This window comes from Salvelinus alpinus, chromosome 15 (assembly GCF_045679555.1).
Source record: "Salvelinus alpinus chromosome 15, SLU_Salpinus.1, whole genome shotgun sequence".
Classification (NCBI taxonomy): Eukaryota; Metazoa; Chordata; class Actinopteri; order Salmoniformes; family Salmonidae; genus Salvelinus; species Salvelinus alpinus.
In genome coordinates, this window is record NC_092100.1 from 50,114,211 (window position 1) to 50,138,754 (window position 24,544).

Sequence of the window (24,544 nt, forward strand, 5' to 3'; positions counted from 1 at the left end):
AAATGTCTTGTTTGTGATAGACAAACATAATCCCACCCAATTACCTCCCTGATGCTTGCCTTCAGTGCCTCCATTCAGATGCCATTTATGTTCCTTGTTCCATTCTGTTTGCTTGACACTCATCTGGTACTTGTCCTTTTTTGTATTTTCCTTCTCCAGAACGTGTACTACACAAACTCACATCAGCTTCACCTGGGGGTCTTGAGCCCCACCATCGATGACGATGACAACAAGTGCCTGGTGGATGTGAACAACCGGCCGCGGCTCCTGGAGTGCAGCTACGCCACAGCCAAGCGCATGAAGCTCGCCTGGCTGTTTACTCAGGTAAAGGCTACTCCTGTCTTCTCCTACCATTCCTCTCCTAAATGGATTAAACGAATGGACAACAATACTTAGGCTTCTACTTCCAGTTTATACAGTGCCTTTGAAAGTATTCACAAGTATTTACACATTTTGTTACTTTACAGCCTTATTGTAAAATCATCAATCTACACACAATACCCCATAATGACAAAGCAAAAACAGGTTTTAAGAATTTTTTGCCAATTGATTAAAATAAAAATGGAAATATCACATTTACATAAGTATTCAGACCCTTTACTCAGTACTTTGTTGAAGCACCTATGGCAGCGATTACAGCATCAAGTCTTCTCGGGTATGACGCTACAAGCTTGGCACACCTGTATTTGGGAGTTTTTCCCATTCTTTTCTGCAGGTCCTCTCAAGCTCTGTCAGGTTGGATGGGGAGCGTCGCTGAGCAGCTTTTTTCAGGTCTCCAGAGATGTTCGATCGGGTTCAAGTCCGGGCTCTGGCTGGGCCGCTCAAGGACATTCAGAGACATGTCCCGAAGCCACTCCTGCGTTGTCTTGTCTGTGTGCTTAGGTTGTTGTCCTGTTGGAAGGTGAACCTTCATCCCCAGTCTGAGGTCCAGAGCGCTCTGTACTTAGCTCCGTTCATCTTTCCCTCGATTCTGACTAGTCTTCCAGTCCCTGCTGCTGAAAAACATCCCACAGTATGATGCTGCCACCACCATGCTTCCCCGTAGGGATGGTGCTAGGTTTACTCCAGACGTGACGCTTGGCATTCAGGCCAAAGAGTTCAATCTTGGTTTCATCAGACCAGAGAAACGTGTTTCTCATGGTCTGAGTCTTTTGGCAAACTCCAAGATGGCTGTCATGTGCCTTTTTACTGAGGAGTGGCTTCCGTCTGGCCACTCTACCATAAGGGCCTGATTGGTGGAGTGCTGCAGAGATGGTTGTCCTTCTGGAAGGTTCTCCCATCTCCAGAGGAACTCAAGAGCTCTAGAGCTCGGCCCTTCTTCCCCGATTGCTCAGTTTGGCCGGGCGACCAGTTCTAGGAAAAATCTTGGTGGTTCCAAACTTCTTCCATTTTTGAAGAATGATGGAGGCCACTGTGTTCTTGGAGCCCTTCAATGCTGCAGAAATGTTTTGGTACCCTTCCCCAGATCTGTGCCTCGACACAATCCTGTCTCGTAGCGCTACAGACAATTCCAAAGACCTCATGGCTTGGTTTTTGCTCTGACATGTACTGTCACGTGTGGGACGTTATATAGACATGTGCTTGCCTTTCCAAATAATGTCCAATCAATTGAATTTACCACAGGTGGACTCCAATCAAGTTGTAGAAACATCTCAAGGATGATCAATAAGAAACTGACTGTTAGAACTGTTAAGGATCCATGGATTGATGAGGAGTTGAAAAACTGTATGGTTGAAAAAGATGGTGCAAAAGGAGTGGCTAGTAAGTCTGGCTGCACATCTGACTTACTTACTGCAAATTGAGAAGGTATGTGACTAAACTCAACAAAAAGAGGAAGAAACTTTATTATGAAGCCAAGATCAATGATATAAAGAATGATGGGAAAAAAACTTTGGAGTACTTATGGGCAGAACATTTTGAGCAGAAAGACATTCAACTCCATCTTTCATTGAATCAGATGGCTTACTCATCACAACCATTTGATGTTGGCAATTATATTTATTATTATTTCATTGGGAAAGTGGGCAAACTTTGGCAGGAAATGCCCACGACAAACAATGAGCAATTATGTTAATGTATAAAAAAAACTAATAATGAAAGAAAAGCAGTGCAAGTTTGAATTTTGTGAAGTTAGTGGGGGAGATGCAAAGATTATTGTTAACGATCAACAATGACAAACCTCCTGGCATTGACAACTTAGATGGAAAGCTACTGAGGATTGTAGCTGACTCTCTAGCCACTCCTATCTGTCATATTTTAAATCTGAGCCTAGAGGCCTGGAGGGAAGCCAAAGTAATTCCGCTACCCAAGAGTGGTAAAGCGGCCTTTACTGGTTCTAACAGCAGACCTATAAGGTTGCTGCCAGCTCTTAACAAACTGTTGTAAAAAATGGTGTTTGACCAAATACAATGCTATTTCTCTGTAAACAAATTAACCACAGACTTTCAGCATGCTTATAGAGAAGGGCACTCAACATGTACTGCACTGATACAAATGACTGATGATTGGTTGAAAGAAATTGATAATAATAAGATTGTGGGAGCTGTACTATTAGATATCAGTCCAGCCTTTGATATTATTGACCATAACCTGTTGTTGAGAACATGTGTTATGGCTTTTCAACCTCTGCCATATCGTGGATTCAGAGCTATCTACAGTATCTAATAGAACTCAAAGGGTTTTCGTTAATAGAAGTGTCTCTAATGTCAAACATGTGTAGTGTAACGCAGGGCAGCTCTCTAGGCCCTCTACTCTTTTCTATTTTTACCAATCACCTGCCATTGGCATTAAACAAAGCATGTGTGTCCATGTATGCTGATGATTCAACCATATATGCATCAGTAACCACAGCTAGTGAAGTCACTGAAACCCTTAACAAAGAGTTGCATTCTGTTTTGGAATGGGTGGCCAGTAATAAACTGGTCCTGAACATCTCTAAAACTAAGAGCATTGTATTTGGTACAAATAATTTCTTAAGTGCTAAACCTCAGCTGAATCTGATAATGAATGGTGTGGCTGTTGAACAAGTTGAGGAGACTAAATTACTTGGCGTTACCTTAGATTGTAAACTGTCATGGTCAAGACATAGATTCAGTGGTTGTAAAGATGGGGAGAGGTCTAGCCGTAATAAAGAGATGCTCTGCTTTTTTGACACCACACTCCAAAAAGCAATTTCTGCATGCTCTAGTAGTGTCTTATCTTGATTATTGTCCAGTCGTGTGGTCCAGTGCTGCAAGTAAAGACCTAGTTAAGCTGCAGCTGGCCCAGAACAGAGCGGCACATTTTCCTCTTAATTGTATCAGAGGGCTAATATCAATACTATGCATGCCAGTCTCTCTTGGCTAAGAGTTGACTGCATCACTTTTGAAAATCCAAAATTGTTTGCATAGTCAACTTACACACAGCTCTGACACACACACTTATGCCACCAGGGGTCTTTTCATAGTCCCCAAATCCAGAACAAATTCAAAAAAACGTACAGTATTATATAGAGCCCTTTATTGCATGGAACTTCCTTCCGTTTCATATTGCTCAAATAAACAGCAAACCTTGTTTCAAAAAACAGATAAAGCAACACCTCGCGGCACAACGCCTCTCCCCTATTTGACCTAGATAGTTTGTGTGTATGCATTGATATGTAGGCTACGTGTGCCTTTATAAAGATGAATGTAGTTCTGTCCTTGTTGTTCTTGTCTAATGATGTTCTGCATTCTGTATTATGTTTCATGTTTTGTGTGGACCCCAGGAAGGTTAGCTGCTGCTTTTGCAACAGCTAATGGGGATCCTAATAAAATACCAAATAAAAACAGAATGCACCTGAGCTCAATTTCGAGTCTTCTAGCAAAGGGCCTGAATACTTATGTAAATAAGGTATTTCTGTTTAGGTTTTTTTATACATTTGCAAAAATGTCTAAACCTGTTTTCGATTTGTCATTATGGGGTATTGTGTGTAGATTTCTGAGATGATTTTTTTTTTTTAATCCATTTTAGAATAAGGCTGTAACGTAACAAAATGTGGAAAATGTCACGGGATCAGATTACTTTCCGAAGGCACTGTACATGCTATATATATTTATCGGACACCGTATATTTGACCATAGTCATCTTTTTTTTAATTAGTTTTTAGTACCACCCAGCTACCGTCAACCCAGCGCAAATATTTATTTGGATCAATAACTTTCATTAGATTAGGAAGGGAATGAAAACCAAAGTAATGAAATAATGACTACATATCTTTGATCCGTAACTGTAATACTATTACTCAAATTGGAACAGTACTCTATTATAAAACTTATTAGAGCAAAAAGTAAAACTACTGTAAAGCGTTACTTTGTAACGTGTTACCTCAAACACTCGGCACTAGCAGAGTTACAATTGTGGTAGATGAACCAGGCTAATAAGACCCTGCTGTTGAGCATTTCAAGAAGAGGAGCAGATGTGAAGAGATTGGCCTGTTAGTGGGTTAAAAGTGTGGTTCACCGGCCTGCATTCAAGTGGCCTTGATTCTCAGTACGGAGTGTTGCCAAAAAGCGTCAGCGCCATATGAAAAGCCATAGTAGGTCATTGAAACCGGTCTCATTAAACACGTTAGGTGGCGAAAAATGAACATCGCCTAACGACTCTCCTTGTTCTCCACTGCAGACGCTGGCATTAAATCTCTGTAGTTAGGCCTAATGTCACCCTCATGATCACACTGAAAATGTACTTCTTTGGCCTTTTGTAATGTTGAGAGCATCACCATTAGGTGTTCCTCAAGGTTCAAATAAGGGCCCCTCATTTTTAATAGTGAGAGGAAAGTTTAGATTCAAAGACAGTCAAATGAGTAACGCGTTATTGTGGTAGGAACATCTGGATTAATACAGTAGGAGGACTTGAAAATAAAAAAGTGTCATTAAACTTTATAGAAATATTTGAAGGTGCAATACCGTACTAAACCACAAATTACCTCTAAGTCCCGCAGCATAATCGCAAAACTTTTAGTGGAGCAACCACTGTATTGCTACCACTGTATCACCAAAGGTATTCTAAGTGAGTTTCAGAGATCGTACAAATATGAATGTCATCTGTTACTAGCAAATTATTGATTTCATGAACATTGTTTCTTAACTACAGGATCGGCTTCCCCCGACAGGACAGTTAAGCTAATGTGATTAGCATGAGGTTGTAAGTAACATGAACCTTTCCCAGGACATAGACATATCTGATATGGGCAGAAAGCTTAAATAATTTTTAATCTAACTGCACTGTCCAATTGACAGTAGCTATTACAGTGAAAGAATGCGATGCTATTGTTTGAGGAAAGTGCACAATTATGAAATTAAATGTATTAATAAACCAATTAGGAACATTTTGGGTAGTCTTGATCCAATATTTTATATTGGATCAGTCTAAAACTTTGCACATACACTACTGCTAACTAGTGGCCGAAATCTAAATTGCGCCTGGGCTGGAATAATGCATTATAGCCTTTCTCTTGCATTTCAAAGATGATGGTACAAAAAATACAAAAAAAAGCAGGTTTATCTTTTTATCATATCTAATGTGTTATATTCTCCTAAATTAATTTCACATTTCCACAGATGTACAAGTGTTTATTTTCAAATGCATATCCTTGCTTCAGGTCCTGAGCTACAGGCAGTTAGATTTGGGTATGTCATTTTAGGCAAGAATTTTAAAAAGGGGGCAGATGCTTAAGAGGTTTAAGCTACATATTTTAACGTGGGCTATTTTTAGCACTTTTCTGGGATGCTTGATTATTTCAATTTCTTTACTAGGAAGCTTAGCAGAAGTAGACATGCTCTTGTTATTTATGTTAGTGCAGGGTGAGCTGCAAAAAGTGGACTTCCTACTAGGGCACACCACCTCAGTGCTAACAGTATAACTCTTGCTCATATGCACATGATTACTGCATACAATAGCTGTAGGATCAGCAGAGGCATTCAGGGCAGTTAGAGGGACATAAATTAGGTTACTTACATTGTGTCTTCCAACGCCCCTGGGATAATGTACATTTTGTTGAAGCATCATGACAACTCAGGGACATAATGGTAGGGATTAACTGAGCTGGGCTTGGATCATTGATAAGTCATTGTCTCAACGCAGCCTTATAATGCTGTGAAAGGATCCAGGAACCCAAATAATGATCTACCAAGCTTTGTTTCCAGAAGGTAGTGATGGTAACTGAAGAACAGAGAGTGGTTAGTAAGTATTCAACCTACAATCCCATGAATAACTGTCACTGTGGAGCAGTGGACCACCATTCTACAGTAATGCTGCCGGTGGCTGTTTGATCAAAAGTTGTGGGACTGCCTCTTGGGAGGGCACAAGGACTCCTGCTTTAACATCCAGTGGAAAGCTTAGTGTGTGTTTTTGAAGCTAGAGGTCCTTTATGACGAGAGGGAGAGAGAGATTTAATCTGAAACGGACAGTCAGGAGCTGAGAATTATTAATAAGGGATCTTTTGAGATATTGAACTGTTTGACCCTGAGGGAAGTGTTGTGTCGTAAATCTATGAGAACCCACATCGATTTTTATCAGCTTCTTATTTTATTGGTCCATTTGATTTGCCCCTTTACAGACGCCACTTCAAATCCGCAATAAAACGTGAATTACAGAAATGTTAAGCACAATAACCAAGGCATGACGCGCACTTGCTGTAAACACATGTTTAATTCAGTTGGGAGGGTGGAGTGAATATTACCGGGAAGATGCCCCTAGGGAGGTGGGACAGGCAACGCGGAGTGTGAGCTGTTCTGTCAGGTTAGAGTGCTTGTCCTTACTACAGCACACTGAGCCAGGCCTCACATGCCAGAGCTGCTTAGCTGGAGACAAGTCAGCAAGGATACTCAGCTATACATAATAATTTACTACCACAGCTGCTCCAGCCTCCGTCTACCCTACACAGACGGTTCAAAAACAGATGTTTTTAGAAGAATGTTGAAAATTATCAATCCTATCTAAAAAGTTTCCCACTTTGTTGTAATGTAAAATAAATCGCTATTTCATTAAAGACAGTGTGTGGACAATATTGATACTTGTGACTTTGGGAAAGTTTTGATTCTACTTTCAAACCAGCAGCAGGTAATACACATTGTGAAAGCTCCCTGATGTACCTTTACAGAATCCGAGCACAGGTCACATAGGCCTCACAGCCAGCTCTCCCCTGGTACCAGGGAAAGAGCACACTCCTGAACACACTGCACAAAGGCAAAAATATGTGTGCAGGGTAAACAGTCTGCAATAAATCATTCCTATCTGAGTGAAGAGATTAATTAACAAATTAAATTAATTATTTAAGGGATTTAGGTTTAGGGCCCTATGGTATTGGAGTTCAATAATTCCTGTCTGGGCACAATGGTTTGTAGCAGCATAAATTACGAGATGCACTGCTGAGAAATGAAAATCTAATGTAATTTGTTTGAGACTTATAGCAATATGCAATCATTGGACTGTTTTGCATTTGATCAATTGTTAAAAGGGGCTAACCCAGTGTTTCCCAAACTCGGTCCTCGGGACCCCAAGGGGTGCTCAGATGAATCAACTAATCATCAAGATTGAATTATTTGAATCAGCTGTGTAGTGCTAGGGCAAAAAACGAAATATGCGCCCCTTGGGGTCCCGAGGACCAAGTTTGGGATACTGTGGGTTAACCGTTGTGAACTTGCCTTATGTTTTGCAGATGACAACTTGATCATCAATGGGTTATGTATAGAAACCCTTCCCATAACACATTGAAAAAAGACATAGAAACAGTATACTATAGTATTCTAGTAAGATGATCACAACAAAACTCTACTTTCAATGCTAAAATCAGTTTTATTTGGTATCTCATTAAGGAACCTTTAGCGGATCAATCTTTTCACATTCAAGTTGAAAACACTTAGCCAGCGTTAGCATTGCTACTAGTGGAACAATGGGAGTGGTAGGGCCCATGGCAGGATGCTTCAATAATCATGCCCAATGTCACTTCAAACTAAATGTTATAGCAACCAAAATACCATCATAAGTTGCACATACAGAATATTGGAGGGTATTATACGAATTCTGGTATTTATATAACATTTTCCGTAGAATAACCATTTTTGGGAGAATACACACCAATACAATCTTTGACGAGCTATATCTCTGCAGAGGATCTGATAAACACAGCTCAAGAACAGTTTTAAAGTTTGTTCCAGGTCTGTGAAATCATCGATGTCATTATGTCAAAGATTATGTAATAGTAGGGACAACCAACCAAGATGATGTCATAGTAGGTGGAATCAACCAAGTAACAAACTAGCCTGATTGCCTTGAACAGAAATGAAGCATAGGGAAGGATGGATGAAGCTAAGAGGGGTTACTTTGCTGAGAAAATAACTGAGAACAAAAATGACCCTAAAAAGCTTTGGAAATCATTTAAGGAACAAGGCTGTGGTAGTACTACCAAAAACAAACTAAACAGTATTGGACTGAACATCAGGGGGGAGATTGTATATGAAGAGTAGAGGTTGCCAATGAATTCTTTTTTTAAATTTTTAAATTTAATTTTTTTTTTACTTCTGTTGCCAGCAAGCTGGTTAGCAAGCTGCCCACCAGTTCTGGTTTGTATGGAAGCAACCAAGTCCAGAAGTATTATGTAGAGTTAGGGGTTCAGCCAAACTCTTTTTCTTTTGCAAAGGTAGCAACAGCCAAACTAGTCAGTATGCTGGCAGAGCTTAAATGCTCCAAAGCCACAGGCCTGGATAATATTCCTGCAAGGTTTCTAATAGATTCTGCTGAGCAAATTGGCCCTTGTATTACGCATATCGTTAATCTCTCTCTTGAACAAGGTACCTTTCCCAGGGACATGAAACGAGCTAATGTTATACCTCTGTATAAGAAGGGGATAAAGTTTGACCCTGGGAATTATAGGCCTGTATCTATCCTCTGTGTAACATCAAAGATCCTGGAGAGAGTTGTACATGAGCAAATGTATGAATATGTTAACAAACAGGGTCTGATGTATGATTTTCAGTCGGGTTTTAGAAAAACATATTTCACTGATTCATGTCTACTTTACTTGACTGACTTCATCAGGAAAGAGATTGATGAGGGAAATCTCTGTGTAATGGTACTGCTTGACCTACAGAAGGACTTTGATACAGTTAACCACTGTCTCCTAATCTCCAAACTAGAGGCACTTGTGTTAAGCAGTATCCCTCTAGGCTGGGTAAAGTCCTATTTATCAGGAAGGGAGCAAGTAGTAGAGGTTAATGGTTCACTGTCTCAGGCAAAACCAATGAGTTGTAGCGTTCCGCAGGGGAGGGTGCTTGGGCCTCTGCTGTTTTTATTGTATATTAACGATATGAAAGATGCTTGTTCTTGCCATCTTTTTCTTTATGCGGATGACTCTACACTTCTGGTGTCTCACAAAAGTAAAACTATGTTGGGGAGCATACTTAGCTTATTATCTCCAAGCCATTTGCTAATGTTAATAAGCTCTGTGCGATCTCTCTCTCACTTAGGGAAAACTGAATCAATTGTTTTTGGATCCAGACCTAAATTGAGTAGGTCCTCTGAAACCAGTGTGGAGTTAAGGGGAGAGGTGCTGACTACTAAAACCTCTGTTAGGTACTTGGGATGTATCCTTGATGGAAGCTTGGGAGGTGTGAGCATGGCTAATAAACTGCTAGGGAAGGTTAATGCCAGGACTATGTTTTTGGCTAGAAAGTCCAAGCTGCTTGATAAGGACTCCATGAATGTGCTAGCTACTGCCCTCATTCAATGCCATTTTGCCTGCTAGTACTTCCTGGTTTGGGGGCTTATCTAAACTTATGAAGGGGAAGGTCCAGATGGCCCAGAATAAGCTGATCAGGGTAGTATTGAAGGTGAGTTCACGTACTCACATTGGCAGGAGCTTGTTTCAGGAACTAAACTGTCTGCCTGTTGAGCCTTGGGTGTCCCAGATTAGACTAGGTTTGGTTTACAGGAGTATTTATGGTCCTGCGCCCAGATATCTAAGTGATTACTTTCCTCGTGTTAGGGATGCACACAATCATAGCACCAGATCAGGTGTTGCTGATGTGTGCTTATACAGGTTCCGGAGTAATGCTGGGAAAGGTACTTTCTTGTATACTGGAGCCTCAGAATGGAATGAGTTGCCTCTGCCCATAAAAACAATGTCCTCTCTGGGCAGCTTTAAAACTATGTTTGATGTCTTCTGTGCCCATATGAATAACCCCTATGATGTAACTGGATTGATGATGTTTTTCTTCACTGCAATACTGTGTTGGATCTTGTCTAGCCATCTTGTCTCAAGAGGACCACAATGGAAATAATTCCCAGACTGTATTGTGTGTTATCCTCAATGATTTTACTCATGTGCATGTATGGCTTTTTCAAGTTTTATGTGTGCTTGTTTTTTTAAATGGTCGAATGAATAAACTAAACTAAACTTGAATAGCCACAGAATATGGGATATTATACAAATATCGTTACCTCATACCTAGTGCCGGTTAATAATTGGAAACAAATCATTTGATCAATGCAATTTCCCCTCCTGCAAATAAAATGTTTTGTTTCTGTTAAGCTTTCACTTGGGGCTAATCAACATCTGAGGACAGTGGAAACTCAAAACCTTGCTAGATCAATAGGGGCTAGTTAGGTACCAAAAAAATGTCTGCAGCATTGAAGGTTCCCAAGAACACAGTGGCCTCCATCATTCTTAAAGGGAAGAAGTTTGGAACCACCAAGACTCTTCCTAGAGCTGTCCGCCCAGCCAAACTGAGCAATCGGGAGAGAAGGGCCTTGTTCAGGAAGGTAACCAAGAACCTGATGGTCACTCTGACAGAGCCCCAGAGTTCATCTGTGGAGATGGGAGAACCTTCCAGAAGGACAACCATCTCTGCAGCACTCCACCAATCAGGCCTTTATGGTAGAGTGGCTAGACAGAACTCACTCCTCAGTAAAAGGAACATGACAGCCCGCTTGGAGTTTGCCAAAGGGTACCTAAAGGACTCCGACCATGAGAAACAAGATTCTCTGGTCTGATGAAAACAAGATTGAACTCTTTGGACTGAATGCCAAGAGTCAAGTCTGGAGGAAACCTGGCACCATCCCTACAGTGAAGCATGGTGATGGCAGCCTCATCCTAATATTCTAAAAAGTAGTTTTTGCTTTGTCATTATGGGGTATTGTGTGTAGATTGATGATGGGGGGAAAACAAATTAATCAATTTTAGAATAATGCTGTAATGTAACAAAATGTGGAAGAAGTCAAGGGGTCTGAAAACTCTCAGAATGCACTGTACCTAACAGGGAGCTGATTTATTAAGGGACCTAACGTCTCCTCCTGCCAACTTTCCTCTTGCATCTCACGTCTCCAAGGTGCTCTACGCCTCCTGCGGACTGGGCAGTGGATAATCTGCATCTTGGCATGATTATTGTTATAGTGGCTGGACCCACGTTTTATAGGCTTTGCCTAGCGAAATTATGTCATAATGGCATTGACATGACGCAATAGTGATATTTTTACATAATTTGGATTATAACAGCTGAATCTCCAGTCATAACCACGGCGTGGGATTTATTTAAGATAATCTTTAAAGAGGCAGGGTTTCAGATGTTTTCGTAAGATGGGCAGGGATTCCACTGTCCTGACGTTAGGGGGAAGCTCATTCTACCATTAGGGTGCAAGGACAGAGAAGCTCTTTAACTGGGCTGAGCAGGAGCTGCCCTCAGAGTACTCGATTTGGGGTGTAGGGTTTGAGCATAGCCTGAAGGTAGGGAGTGGCAGTTCCCTTGCTGCTCCAAAGGCAAGCACCAGGGTCTTGAAGATGATGCGAGCTTCGAATGGAAGCCAGTGTAGTGTGTAGCGGGGTGGGGTGGAGGAGCGGGGTGATATGGGAGAACTTGGAAAGGTTGAACACCAGGCAGGCTGCGGCGTTCTGGACAAGTTGCAGGGTTTGATGGCACAAGCGGCGGCCCAGACAACAGAGAGTTGCAGTAGTCTAGACGGGAGATGACAAGTGTCTGGATTAAAACCTGTGCCGTTTCCTGTGAGGAAAGGTTGTACTCTACGGATGTTGTAGAGCATGAACCTGCAGGAGCGAGTCACTGTTTTGATGTTTGAGATTAAGCTTGATGTTGGTGGGCCAACATCCAAGCGGAGATGTCTGCCAGGCATGCAGAGATGCATGTTACCAGCTGGATGTCAGAAGGGGGGGAAAGAGAAAAGTAGTTGAATGTCATCCACATAGCAATGATGGGAGAGACCATGTGAGGATATGACTGAGCTTAGTGACTTGGTGAAAAGAGGATGGCCTAGAACCGAGCCCCGGGGGACACCAGTAGTGAGAGCACGTGGTGCAGGCAGAGATTCTCTGTCCCCTTTGTCGCATAGATGTTTAGAGATCGCAACTAGGATTGGGCGATGTCAACCTTTGTCCTATCATGATTTACAGTGGGGCAAAAAAGTATTTAGTCAGCCACCAATTGTGCAAGTTCTCCCATTTAAAAAGATGAGAGAGGCCTGTAATTTTCATCATAGGTACACTTCAACTATGACAGACAAAATGAGAAAAAAAAATCCAGAAAATCACATTGTAGGATTTTTAATGAATTTATTTGCAAATTATGGTGGAAAATAAGTATTTGGTCAATAACAAAAGTTTCTCAATACTTTGTTATATACCCTTTGTTGGCAATGACAGAGGTCAAACGTTTTCTGTAAGTCTTCACAATGTTTTCACACACTGTTGCTGGTATTTTGGCCCATTCCTCCATGCAGATCTCCTCTAGAGCAGTGATGTTTTGGGGCTGTTGCTGGGCAACACGGACTTTCAACTCCCTCCAAAGATTTTCTATGGGGTTGAGATCTGGAGACTGGCTAGGCCACTCCAGGACCTTGAAATGCTTCTTACGAAGCCACTCCTTCGTTGCCCGGGCGGTGTGTTTGGGATCATTGTCATGCTGAAAGACCCAGCCACGTTTCATCTTCAATGCCCTTGCTGATGGAAGGAGGTTTTCACTCAAAATCTCACGATTCATGGCCCCATTCATTCTTTCCTTTACACGGATCAGTCGTCCTGGTCCCTTTGCAGAAAAACAGCCCCAAAGCATGATGTTTCCACCCCCATGCTTCACAGTAGGTATGGTGTTCTTTGGATGCAACTCAGCATTCTTTGTCCTCCAAACACGACGAGTTGAGTTTTTACCAAAAAGTTCTATTTTGGTTTCATCTGACCATATGACATTCTCCCAATCTTCTTCTGGATCATCCAAATGCTCTCTAGCAAACTTCAGACGGGCCTGGACATGTACTGGCTTAAGCAGGGGGACACGTCTGGCACTGCAGAATTTTTGTTATTGCGTCTACTTCCGGGTTGGAGCGAGCGGTCGCATTCGCACTTTGGTCCGCAGGTAGTATAACTTTTCATTACATTTCATTATAGTACAACGGTTTGATTTGTCTAATCTTAGCAATTTCTTCTTAGCTAGCTACATAGCCGTCTTTGTATCAAAGATAATTGCGTAATTATCGTATTCCGTCGTCCTAACGTAGTCTACACTGCTATCTGCCCAGCAGCTAGCCAGCTAGCAAACGTCTACCGAATAGCAGCACTGTAGAAACTATTACACTCAACTGAACGACTTGATTAGTGTAGTGTTAGCTAGCTACATAGTTGTCTTTGCTGTCTTCGTATCCAAGATAATTGTGTAGTTTAGAGTGTGTAGTTTTAGAGTGATTATCTTAATTTACCGAGGTTAGCTAGCCAGCTATTTGTCGTCCTTAACGTAGGAGACACTGCTAGCTAGCCAACAGCTAGCCAACGTCTACCGAATAGAACTTCCGCACTCAACAACCCGGTCGCATTCCGCTTCGCTCCACAGGTAGTATCACATTTTCATTTCATTTCATTACAGTACAACGGTTTGATTTGTTTGATCGTAGCTAGCTACATAGCTAGCTACATAGCCGTCTTTGTATCAAAGATAATTGTGTAGTCTAGAGCGATTTTCTAGGTTAGCTAGCCAGCTATTGTCGTTCTTTTAACGCAACGTAACGTAATCAACACTGCTAGCTAGCCAGCTAGCCCCCGAATAGCAGCACTGTAGAAACTATTACACTCAACGGAACGACTTGATTAGTGTAGTGTCAACAACGCAGCCACTGCCAGCTAGCCTACAAAGTCAACAACGCAGCCACTGCCAGCTAGCCTACTTCAGCAGTACTGTATCATTTTAATAATTTTAGTCAATAAGATTCTTGCTACGTAAGCTTAACTTTCTGAACATTCGAGACGTGTAGTCCACTTGTCATTCCAATCTCCTTTGCATTAGCGTAGCCTCTTCTGTAGCCTGTCAACTATGTGTCTGTCTATCCCTGTTCTCTCCTCTCTGCACAGACCATACAAACGCTCCACACCGCGTGGCCGCGGCCACCCTAATCTGGTGGTCCCAGCGCGCACGACCCACGTGGAGTTCCAGGTCTCCGGTAGCCTCTGGAACTGCCGATCTGCGGCCAACAAGGCAGAGTTCATCTCAGCCTATGCCTCCCTCCAGTCCCTCGACTTCTTGGCACTGACGGAAACATGGATCACCACAGATAACACTGCTACTCCTACTGCTCTCTCTTCGTCCGCCCACGTGTTCTCGCACACCCCGAGAGCTTCTGGTCAGCGGGGTGGTGGCACCGGGATCCTCATCTCTCCCAAGTGGTCATTCTCTCTTTCTCCCCTTACCCATCTGTCTATCGCCTCCTTTGAATTCCATGCTGTCACAGTTACCAGCCCTTTCAAGCTTAACATCCTTATCATTTATCGCCCTCCAGGTTCCCTCGGAGAGTTCATCAACGAGCTTGATGCCTTGATAAGCTCCTTTCCTGAGGACGGCTCACCTCTCACAGTTCTGGGCGACCTTAACCTCCCCACGTCTACCTTTGACTCATTCCTCTCTGCCTCCTTCTTTCCACTCCTCTCCTCTTTTGACCTCACCCTCTCACCTTCCCCCCCTACTCACAAGGCAGGCAATACGCTCGACCTCATCTTTACTAGATGCTGTTCTTCCACTAACCTCATTGCAACTCCCCTCCAAGTCTCCGACCACTACCTTGTATCCTTTTCCCTCTCGCTCTCATCCAACACTTCCCACACTGCCCCTACTCGGATGGTATCGCGCCGTCCCAACCTTCGCTCTCTCTCCCCCGCTACTCTCTCCTCTTCCATCCTATCATCTCTTCCCTCTGCTCAAACCTTCTCCAACCTATCTCCTGATTCTGCCTCCTCAACCCTCCTCTCCTCCCTTTCTGCATCCTTTGACTCTCTCTGTCCCCTATCCTCCAGGCCGGCTCGGTCCTCCCCTCCCGCTCCGTGGCTCGACGACTCATTGCGAGCTCACAGAACAGGGCTCCGGGCAGCCGAGCGGAAATGGAGGAAAACTCGCCTCCCTGCGGACCTGGCATCCTTTCATTCCCTCCTCTCTACATTTTCCTCTTCTGTCTCTGCTGCTAAAGCCACTTTCTACCACTCTAAATTCCAAGCATCTGCCTCTAACCCTAGGAAGCTCTTTGCCACCTTCTCCTCCCTCCTGAATCCTCCTCCCCCTCCCCCCCCCCTCTCTGCAGATGACTTCGTCAACCATTTTGAAAAGAAGGTCGACGACATCCGATCCTCGTTTGCTAAGTCAAACGACACCGCTGGTTCTGCTCACACTGCCCTACCCTGTGCTCTGACCTCTTTCTCCCCTCTCTCTCCAGATGAAATCTCGCGTCTTGTGACGGCCGGCCGCCCAACAACCTGCCCGCTTGACCCTATCCCCTCCTCTCTTCTCCAGACCATTTCCGGAGACCTTCTCCCTTACCTCACCTCGCTCATCAACTCATCCCTGACCGCTGGCTACGTCCCTTCCGTCTTCAAGAGAGCGAGAGTTGCACCCGGAAAAGCTAACTCTCTCTCCTCTGCTCTCATCCTTCTAGACCTATCGGCTGCCTTCGATACTGTGAACCATCAGATCCTCCTCTCCACCCTCTCCGAGTTGGGCATCTCCGGCGCGGCCCACGCTTGGATTGCGTCCTACCTGACAGGTCGCTCCTACCAGGTGGCGTGGCGAGAATCTGTCTCCTCACCACGTGCTCTCACCACTGGTGTCCCCCAGGGCTCTGTTCTAGGCCCTCTCCTATTCTCGCTATACACCAAGTCACTTGGCTCTGTCATAACCTCACATGGTCTCTCCTATCATTGCTATGCAGACGACACACAACTAATCTTCTCCTTTCCCCCTTCTGATGACCAGGTGGCGAATCGCATCTCTGGATGTCTGGCAGACATATCAGTGTGGATGACGGATCACCACCTCAAGCTGAACCTCGGCAAGACGGAGCTGCTCTTCCTCCCGGGGAAGGACTGCCCGTTCCATGATCTCGCCATCACGGTTGACAACTCCATTGTGTCCTCCTCCCAGAGCGCTAAGAACCTTGGCGTGATCCTGGACAACACCCTGTCGTTCTCAACTAACATCAAGGCGGTGGCCCGTTCCTGTAGGTTCATGCTCTACAACATCCGCAGAGTACGACCCTGCCTCACACAGGAAGCGGCGCAGGTCCTAATCCAGGCACTTGTCATCTCCCGTCTGGATTACTGCAACTCGCTGTTGGCTGGGCTCCCTGCCTGTGCCATTAAACCCCTACAACTCATCCAGAACGCCGCAGCCCGTCTGGTGTTCAACCTTCCCAAGTTCTCTCACGTCACCCCGCTCCTCCGCTCTCTCCACTGGCTTCCAGTTGAAGCTCGCATCCGCTACAAGACCATGGTGCTTGCCTACGGAGCTGTGAGGGGAACGGCACCTCAGTACCTCCAGGCTCTGATCAGGCCCTACACCCAAACAAGGGCACTGCGTTCATCCACCTCTGGCCTGCTCGCCTCCCTACCACTGAGGAAGTACAGTTCCCGCTCAGCCCAGTCAAAACTGTTCGCTGCTCTGGCCCCCCAATGGTGGAACAAACTCCCTCACGACGCCAGGACAGCGGAGTCAATCACCACCTTCCGGAGACACCTGAAACCCCACCTCTTTAAGGAATACCTAGGATAGGATAAAGTAATCCTTCTCACCCCCACCCCCCCCCTTAAAAGATTTAGATGCACTATTGTAAAGTGGCTGTTCCACTGGATGTCATAAGGTAAATGCACCAATTTGTAAGTCGCTCTGGATAAGAGCGTCTGCTAAATGACTTAAATGTAAATGTTATTGACCAAATACTTATTTTCCACCATAATTTGCTAATAAATTCATTAAAAATCCTACAATGTGATTTTCTGGATTTTTTTTCTTCTCATTTTGTCTGTCATAGTTGAAGTGTACCTATGATAAAAATTACAGGCCTCATGTTTTTAAGTGGGAGAACTTGCACAATTGGTGGCTGACTAAATACTTTTTTTGCCCCACTGTATGTACCCATAAAACATTGTTATAAAAAAAAAAAAAAACTTTATTTAGCTAGGTAAGTCAATTAAGAACAAATTCTTATTTACAATGACGGCCTACCAAAAGGCTAAAGGACTCCTGCGGGGGCTGGAATTAAAAATAAATGTAATAAAAATATAGAGCAAAACACACATCACGACAACATTACATAACGAGATACCTAAGACGACAACATAGCATGGCAGCAACACATGACAACACAGCATGGTAGCAACACAACATGACAACAATATGGCAGCAGCACAACATGGTACAAACATTATATGGCAAAGACAACAGTACAAAGGGCAAGAAGGTAGAGACAATAATACATCACGCAAAGCAGCCACAACTGACAGTAAGAGTGTCCATGATTTGAGTCTTTGAATGAAGAGATGGAGATAAAACTGTCCAGTTTGAGTGTTTGTTGCAGCTCGTTCCAGTCGCTAGCTGCAGCGAACTGAAAAGAGGAGCGACCCAGGAATGTGTGTGCTTTGGTGACCTTTAACAGAATGTGACTGGCAGAACGGGTGTTGTATGTGGAGGATGAGGGCTGCAGTAGATGCACCCGATAGGGGGGAGTGAGGCCTAAGAGGGTTTTATAAATAAGCATCAACCAGTGGGTCTTGCCACGGGTATACAGAGATGAGCAGTTTACGGATTAGTATAGAGTGCAGCGATGTGTCCTATAAGGAGCATTGTGGCAAATCTATTCTAGTATTCCTTTCTGGTGGAGGAGCAAAGCAGGTTTGTGTGTGCGTCTGTGTCTGTCTGTGTGGCGCGCACATGATGGAGAATGAATTGTCTGAACGGGCTATCTTAACGTAGTAAGCTAGTTTATAGGCCTACATCATGGGCTGGATAGAAGCAGTCTACGGTCTTCAGAACCGGATAATAATTGCTTTATTTGCCTCATAAAATAATAGAAAAATAAATAATATCATTCCATCTCTCATAAAGCTATGATTGAGAATAGTCTATGCTTAGGCTTAAACTATAGACTTTTATTCTTGTTATTTTTGAAAGCCACAACTTTAGGACAACACCTTCATAGGCTAGAATATTTGGGAAATAAGCTACTGTTTCTAACTTTAAATTTGTCTTAAAGCTTTTATGATAGGCCTAGTAGGAGGATAGGTTATTGGCCATTTCAGCCTGCATGGATCATTTCTTTCTTAATAAGCTTAAACTTGATTAAACTTGTCATTCGATTTTTCTGTAAGCTGTTGATATTGTTTGTTCTCCCTCATTATTAGTCCTCTTGGCTACCTTACGTTTTTAGGCTATTCAAATAACTTTTTGAGATGGAAGTCTGTTACATTCATTGTTTGAGCGGGAGAAAGCCATGCATAAAATGATGAAGCGTACCCTTCAGTCATGTATTCATAGCCTATCGAATGGAGAGAGAAGGGAATATAGGCTATAATATTGATTAATATGTATAGCTTTGTAAGACTATAAATGACCAACCACCCAACTTTGTAGTAGTTAGGTCTATTTCCCTATTTTGAGAGGAGCTGGCTACTCTACCTGGAGACTTCCAGCAATTGTGCTAAGCTAATTATATGCTAACTTCAATCATCTCCAAACTGCACGCAGAGACATAAAAATGGTATCCGTGTGTTCGTCTGACAGGGTAAGTAGAAAAACGACCTATATCTCGCCGTATCCCTTTAAGTTAATTGATGTACTGCTGAATTCATTAATGGACTGTTGAATGTGTATAATTTTTTTCTCTTGCTTTGTTTGTTCTTTTCCATATTATGTCCATCTCTAAGAAGTACCCAGGAAAGGGCTGAAAATAGTCCATATTAATATATGTAGCCTTAGAAATAAGGTTCATGAAATCAATAACTTGCTAACATTCATATATTAGCCATTTCTGAGACTCACTAAAATAATTAATTTCATGATACAGCAGTAGCAATGCCAGTATATAACATCTATAGAAGAGACAGAAATGGGGGAGGTGGTGCTGTATATATTCAGAGCCATATCCCTGTAATGCTTTGAAAATATCTTATGTCAAGTGTTATTGTGTTGTGGTTGCATGTTCACTTGGCAGTTCTAAAGCCTTTTCTTTTGGGGTGTTGCTATAGGCCACCAAGTGCTAACAGTTAGTATCTAAATAATATGTGTGAAATGCTTGATAGTGTATGTGATGTAAACCAGAGAGGTCTTTCTTGGGCACCTGAATATTGACTGGTTTTCATCAAGCTGTCTGCTCAAGAAGAAGGTTCTTACTGTAACCAGTGCTTATGATCTGGTTCAGGTTATTGATCAACCTACCAGGGTGTTTACAAACACTACAGGAACAAGATCATCCACATGTATCAATCACATTTTTACTAATACTGTAGAACTTTGTTCTAAAGCTGTATACGTACCCATTGGATCACAATACAGTGGCAATATCCAGTTCCAAAAGCTGGGCCTAAAATAGTGTATAAGAGATCATTCAAAAGATTTTGCTGTGACTCTTATGTAGATGATGTAAAAAGTATTTGTTGGTGTGATGTGATTAATAAGGAGCATCCAGACGCTGAACTTTGATACATTTATGAAATTGCTTCTTCCAATTATTGATAAACATGTACCTTTTAAGAAACTGACTGTTAGAACTGTTAAGGCTGCATGGATTGATGAGGAATTGAAAAACTGTATGGTTGAAAGAGATGGGGCAAAAAGAGTGGCTTATAAGTCTGGCTGCACATCTGACTGGCTGATTTACTGAAAATTGAGACATTTTGTGACTAAACTCAACAAAAAGAAGAAGAAACGGTATTATGAAGCCAAGATCAATGATATAAAGAATGACAGAAAAAATACTTTGGAATACTTTAAATGAAATTATGGGCAGAAAGACATTCAACTCCATCTTTCATTGAAATCGATGGCTTATTCATCACAAAACCATTTCATGTTGGCAATTATTTTTATGATTATTTAATTGTCAAAGTGGGCAAACTTATGCAGGAAATGTCAACAATGAACAGTGAGCCATCGTACTCATGTATAAAAAAAAAAAACTAATAATGAAAGAAAAACATTGCCAATTTGAATTTTGTAAAGTTAGTATTGGAGCGGTGGAGAAATGGTTTTTGGTCAATAAGGACAAACCTTCTGGCATTGACAACTTAGATGGAAAGCTACTGAGGATGGTAGCTGACTCTATAGCCACTCCTATCTGTCATATCTTTAATCTGAGCCTAGAGGAAAGTCTTTGTCCTCAGGCCTGGAGGGAAGCTAAAGTCATTCTGCTAGCCAAGAGCGGTAAAGCAGCCTTTACTGGTTCTAACAGCAGACCAATCAGTTTGACCAAATACAATGCTATTTCTCTGTAAATAAAATAAGACTTTCAACATGCTTATAGAGAAGGGCACTCAACATGTACTCCACTGACAGAAATGACTGATGATTGGTTGAAAGAAATTGGTAATAAGAAGATTGTGGGAGATGTACTATTAGATTTCAGTGCAGCCTTTGATATTATTGACCATAACCTGTTGTTGAGAACATGTGTTATGGCTTTTCAACCTCTGCCATATTGTGGATTCAGAGCTATCTACAGTATCTAATAGAACTCAAAGGTTTTTTTAATGGAAGCTTCTCGAATCTAAAAAATGTATAGTGTGGTGTACGGCTCTCTAGGCCCTCTACTCTTTTCTATTTTTACCAATGACCTGCCACTGGCATTAAACAAAGCATGTGTGTCCATTTATGCTGCTGATTCAACCATATACAGTGGTTCCTCAATTAAAAGTTTTGAGAATATGCCGCGGGACTTTGAGGTAATTTGTGGTTTACTACGTTACCCTGCGCCACTGCTTCATTGCTCCAGACCACCACAAGGGGGAGTGTCTCTACCTGAATGAATGGGCGATATAAACCAAATAGAAACTGATAATTGTTCAAAATTGAATTTCAATAAACGGAATGATGAGGATGAAGGTGATTGAATTTAGAACAATAGTGTAAGAATTGCTATTCCTCTGTCCTGCATGCACACCCGAAAAAAGACGCTTGTTTTTTTGTGTCTACTTGGTCAGAAGAAGCTGTAACTAGACTGTAGCATATTACTTACTAAAACTGTTGTTACACTAAGGTTTTTATTCTAAGAGAAACAAAAAATGTCAATTATATTCTTAAGATATATGTGTTGACTGAATATAATCAGCAAGTGATGTCTGCTAAAGAATCAAGTTGATGGTGCAGTCATATTTGTATTTTTTATGGATCCCCATTAGCTGCCAAGCAAAATGAAGGCAGTTTATACAAATTTAAAAACATTACAATACATTCACAGATTTCAGACTGGCTAGGCCACTCCAGGACCTTGAGATGCTTCTTACGGAGCCACTCCTTAGTTGCCCTGGCTGTGTGTTTCGGGTCGTTGTCATGCTGGAAGACCCAGCCACGACCCATCTTCAATGCTCTTACTGAGGGAAGGAGGTTGTTGGCCAAGATCTTGCGATACATGGCCCCATCCATCCTCCCCTCAATACGGTGCAGTCGTCCTGTCCCCTTTGCAGAAAAGCATCCCCAAAGAATGATGTTTCCACCTCCATGCTTCACGGTTGGGATGGTGTTCTTGGGGTTGTACTCATCCTTCTTCTTCCTCCAAACACGGCGAGTGGAGTTTAGACCAAAAAGCTCTATTTTTGTCTCATCAGACCACATGACCTTCTCCCATTCCTCCTCTGGATCATCCAGATGGTCATTGGCAAACTTCAGACGGGACTGGACATGCGCTGGCTTGAGCAGGGGGACCTTGCGTGCGCTGCAGAATTTTAATCCATGACGGCGTAGTGTGTTACTAATGGTTTTCTTTGAGACTGTGGTCCCAGCTCTCTTCAGGTCATTGACCAGGTCCTGCCGTGTAGTTCTGGGCTGATCCCTCACCTTCCTCATGATCATTGATGCCCCACGAGGTGAGATCTTGCATGGAGCCCCAGACTGAGGGTGATTGACCGTCATCTTGAACTTCTTCCATTTTCTAATAATTGCGCCAAAAGTTGTTGCCTTCTCACCAAGCTGCTTGCCTATTGTCCTGTAGCCCATCCCAGCCTTGTGCAGGTCTACAATTTTATCCCTGATGTCCTTACAGAGCTCTCTGGTCTTGGCCATTGTGGAAAGGTTGGAGTCTGTTTGATTGAGTGTGTGGATAGGTATCTTTTATACAGGTAAAGAGTTCAAACAGGTGCAGTTAATACAGGTAATGAGTGGAGAACAGGAGGGCTTCTTAAAGAAAAACTAACAGGTCTGTGAGAGCTGGAATTCTTACTGGTTGGTAGGTGATCAAATACTTATGTCAAGCAATAAAATGCAAATGAATTACTTAATCATACAATGTGATTTTCTGGATTTTTGTTTTAGATTCCGTCTCTCACAGTTGAAGTGTACCTATGATAAAATTACAGACCTCTACATGCTTTGTAAGTTGGAAAACCTGCAAAATCGTCAGTGTATCAAATACTTGTTATCCCCACTGTATCTACAGTACTAAATCCGTGTGTGTGTTATCATGTGTGTATGCATATGTCTGTGCCTATGTTTGTGTTGCTTCACAGTCTCCGCGGTTCTATAAGGTGTTTTTTAAAACAAATGTTTCTGCTTGCATCAGTTACTTGATGTGGAATTGAGATCCCTGTAGTCATGGTTCTATGTAGCCTCGGCACCTACACATACAAACGTCAACTACATCACACCTGCCCAGACCCACCTGCTCACATCTCCAGCGCCCGCATCATTACTGTCGGTTTGAGATTTTAGTGATGTTATATACAGTGGGGAGAACAAGTATTTGATACACTGCCGATTTTGCAGGTTTTCCTACTTACAAAGCATGTAGAGGTCTGTAATTATTATCATAGGTACACTTCAACTATGAGAGACGGAATCTAAAACAAAAATCCAGAAAATCACATTGTATGATTTTTAAGTAATTAATTTGCATTTTATTGCATGACATAAGTATTTGATACATCAGAAAAGCAGAACTTAATATTTGGTACAGAAACCTTTGTTTGCAATTACAGAGATCATACGTTTCCTGTAGTTCTTGACCAGGTTTGCACACACTGCAGCAGGGATTTTGGCCCACTCCTCCATACAGACCTTCTCCAGATCCTTCAGGTTTCGGGGCTGTCGCTGGGCAATACGGACTTTCAGCTCCCTCCAAAGATATTCTTTTGGGTTCAGGTCTGGAGACTGGCTAGGCCACTCCAGGACCTTGAGATGCTTCTTACGGAGCCACTCCTTAGTTGCCCTGGCTGTGTTTTTGGGTCGTTGTCATGCTGGAAGACCCAGCCACGACCCATCTTCAATGCTCTTACTGAGGGAAGGAGGTTGTTGGCCAAGATCTCGCGATACATGGCCCCATCCATCCTCCCCTCAATACGGTGCAGTCGTCCTGTCCCCTTTGCAGAAAAGCATCCCCAAATAATTATGTTTCCACCTCCATGCTTCATGGTTGGGATGGTGTTCTTGGGGTTGTACTCATCCTTCTTCTTCCTCCAAACACGGCGAGTGGAGTTTAGACCAAAAAGCTCTATTTTTGTCTCATCAGACCACATGACCTTCTCCCATTCCTCCTCTGGATCATCCAGATGGTCATTGGCAAACTTCAGACGGGCCTGGACATGCGCTGGCTTGAGCAGGGGGACCTTGCGTGCGCTGCAGGATTTTAATCCATGACGGCGTAGTGTGTTACTAATGGTTTTCTTTGAAACGGTGGTCCCAGCTCTCTTCAGGTCATTGACCAGGTCCTGCCGTGTAGTTCTGGGCTGATCCCTCAACTTCCTCATGATCATTGATGCCCCACGAGGTGAGATCTTGCATGGAGCCCCAGACCGAGGGTGATTGACCGTCATCTTGAACTTCTTCCATTTTCTAATAATTGCGCCAACAGTTGTTGCCTTCTCACCAAGCTGCTTGCCTATTGTCCTGTAGCCCATCCCAGCCTTGTGCAGGTCTACAATTTTATCCCTGATGTCCTTACACAGCTCTCTTGTCTTGGCCATTGTGGAGAGGTTGGAGTCTGTTTGATTGAGTGTGTGGACAGGTGTCTTTTATACAGGTAACGAGTTCAAACAGGTGCAGTTAATACAGGTAATGAGTGGAGAACA

General features: G+C 42.9%; 1 protein-coding gene across 2 annotated transcripts in view; it reads left to right on the top strand.

The window, feature by feature from the left end:
• LOC139540283 (polypeptide N-acetylgalactosaminyltransferase 18-like) overlaps nucleotides 1–24,544 on the top strand; it is a 90,833-nt gene that overhangs the window by 60,780 nt on the left and 5,509 nt on the right. For both annotated transcript variants that reach the window (XM_071344009.1, XM_071344010.1), the window contains exon 10: nucleotides 160–324. In XM_071344009.1, coding sequence (XP_071200110.1) covers nucleotides 160–324 — 165 coding nt within the window. The remainder of the gene's footprint in view (nucleotides 1–159; nucleotides 325–24,544) is intronic.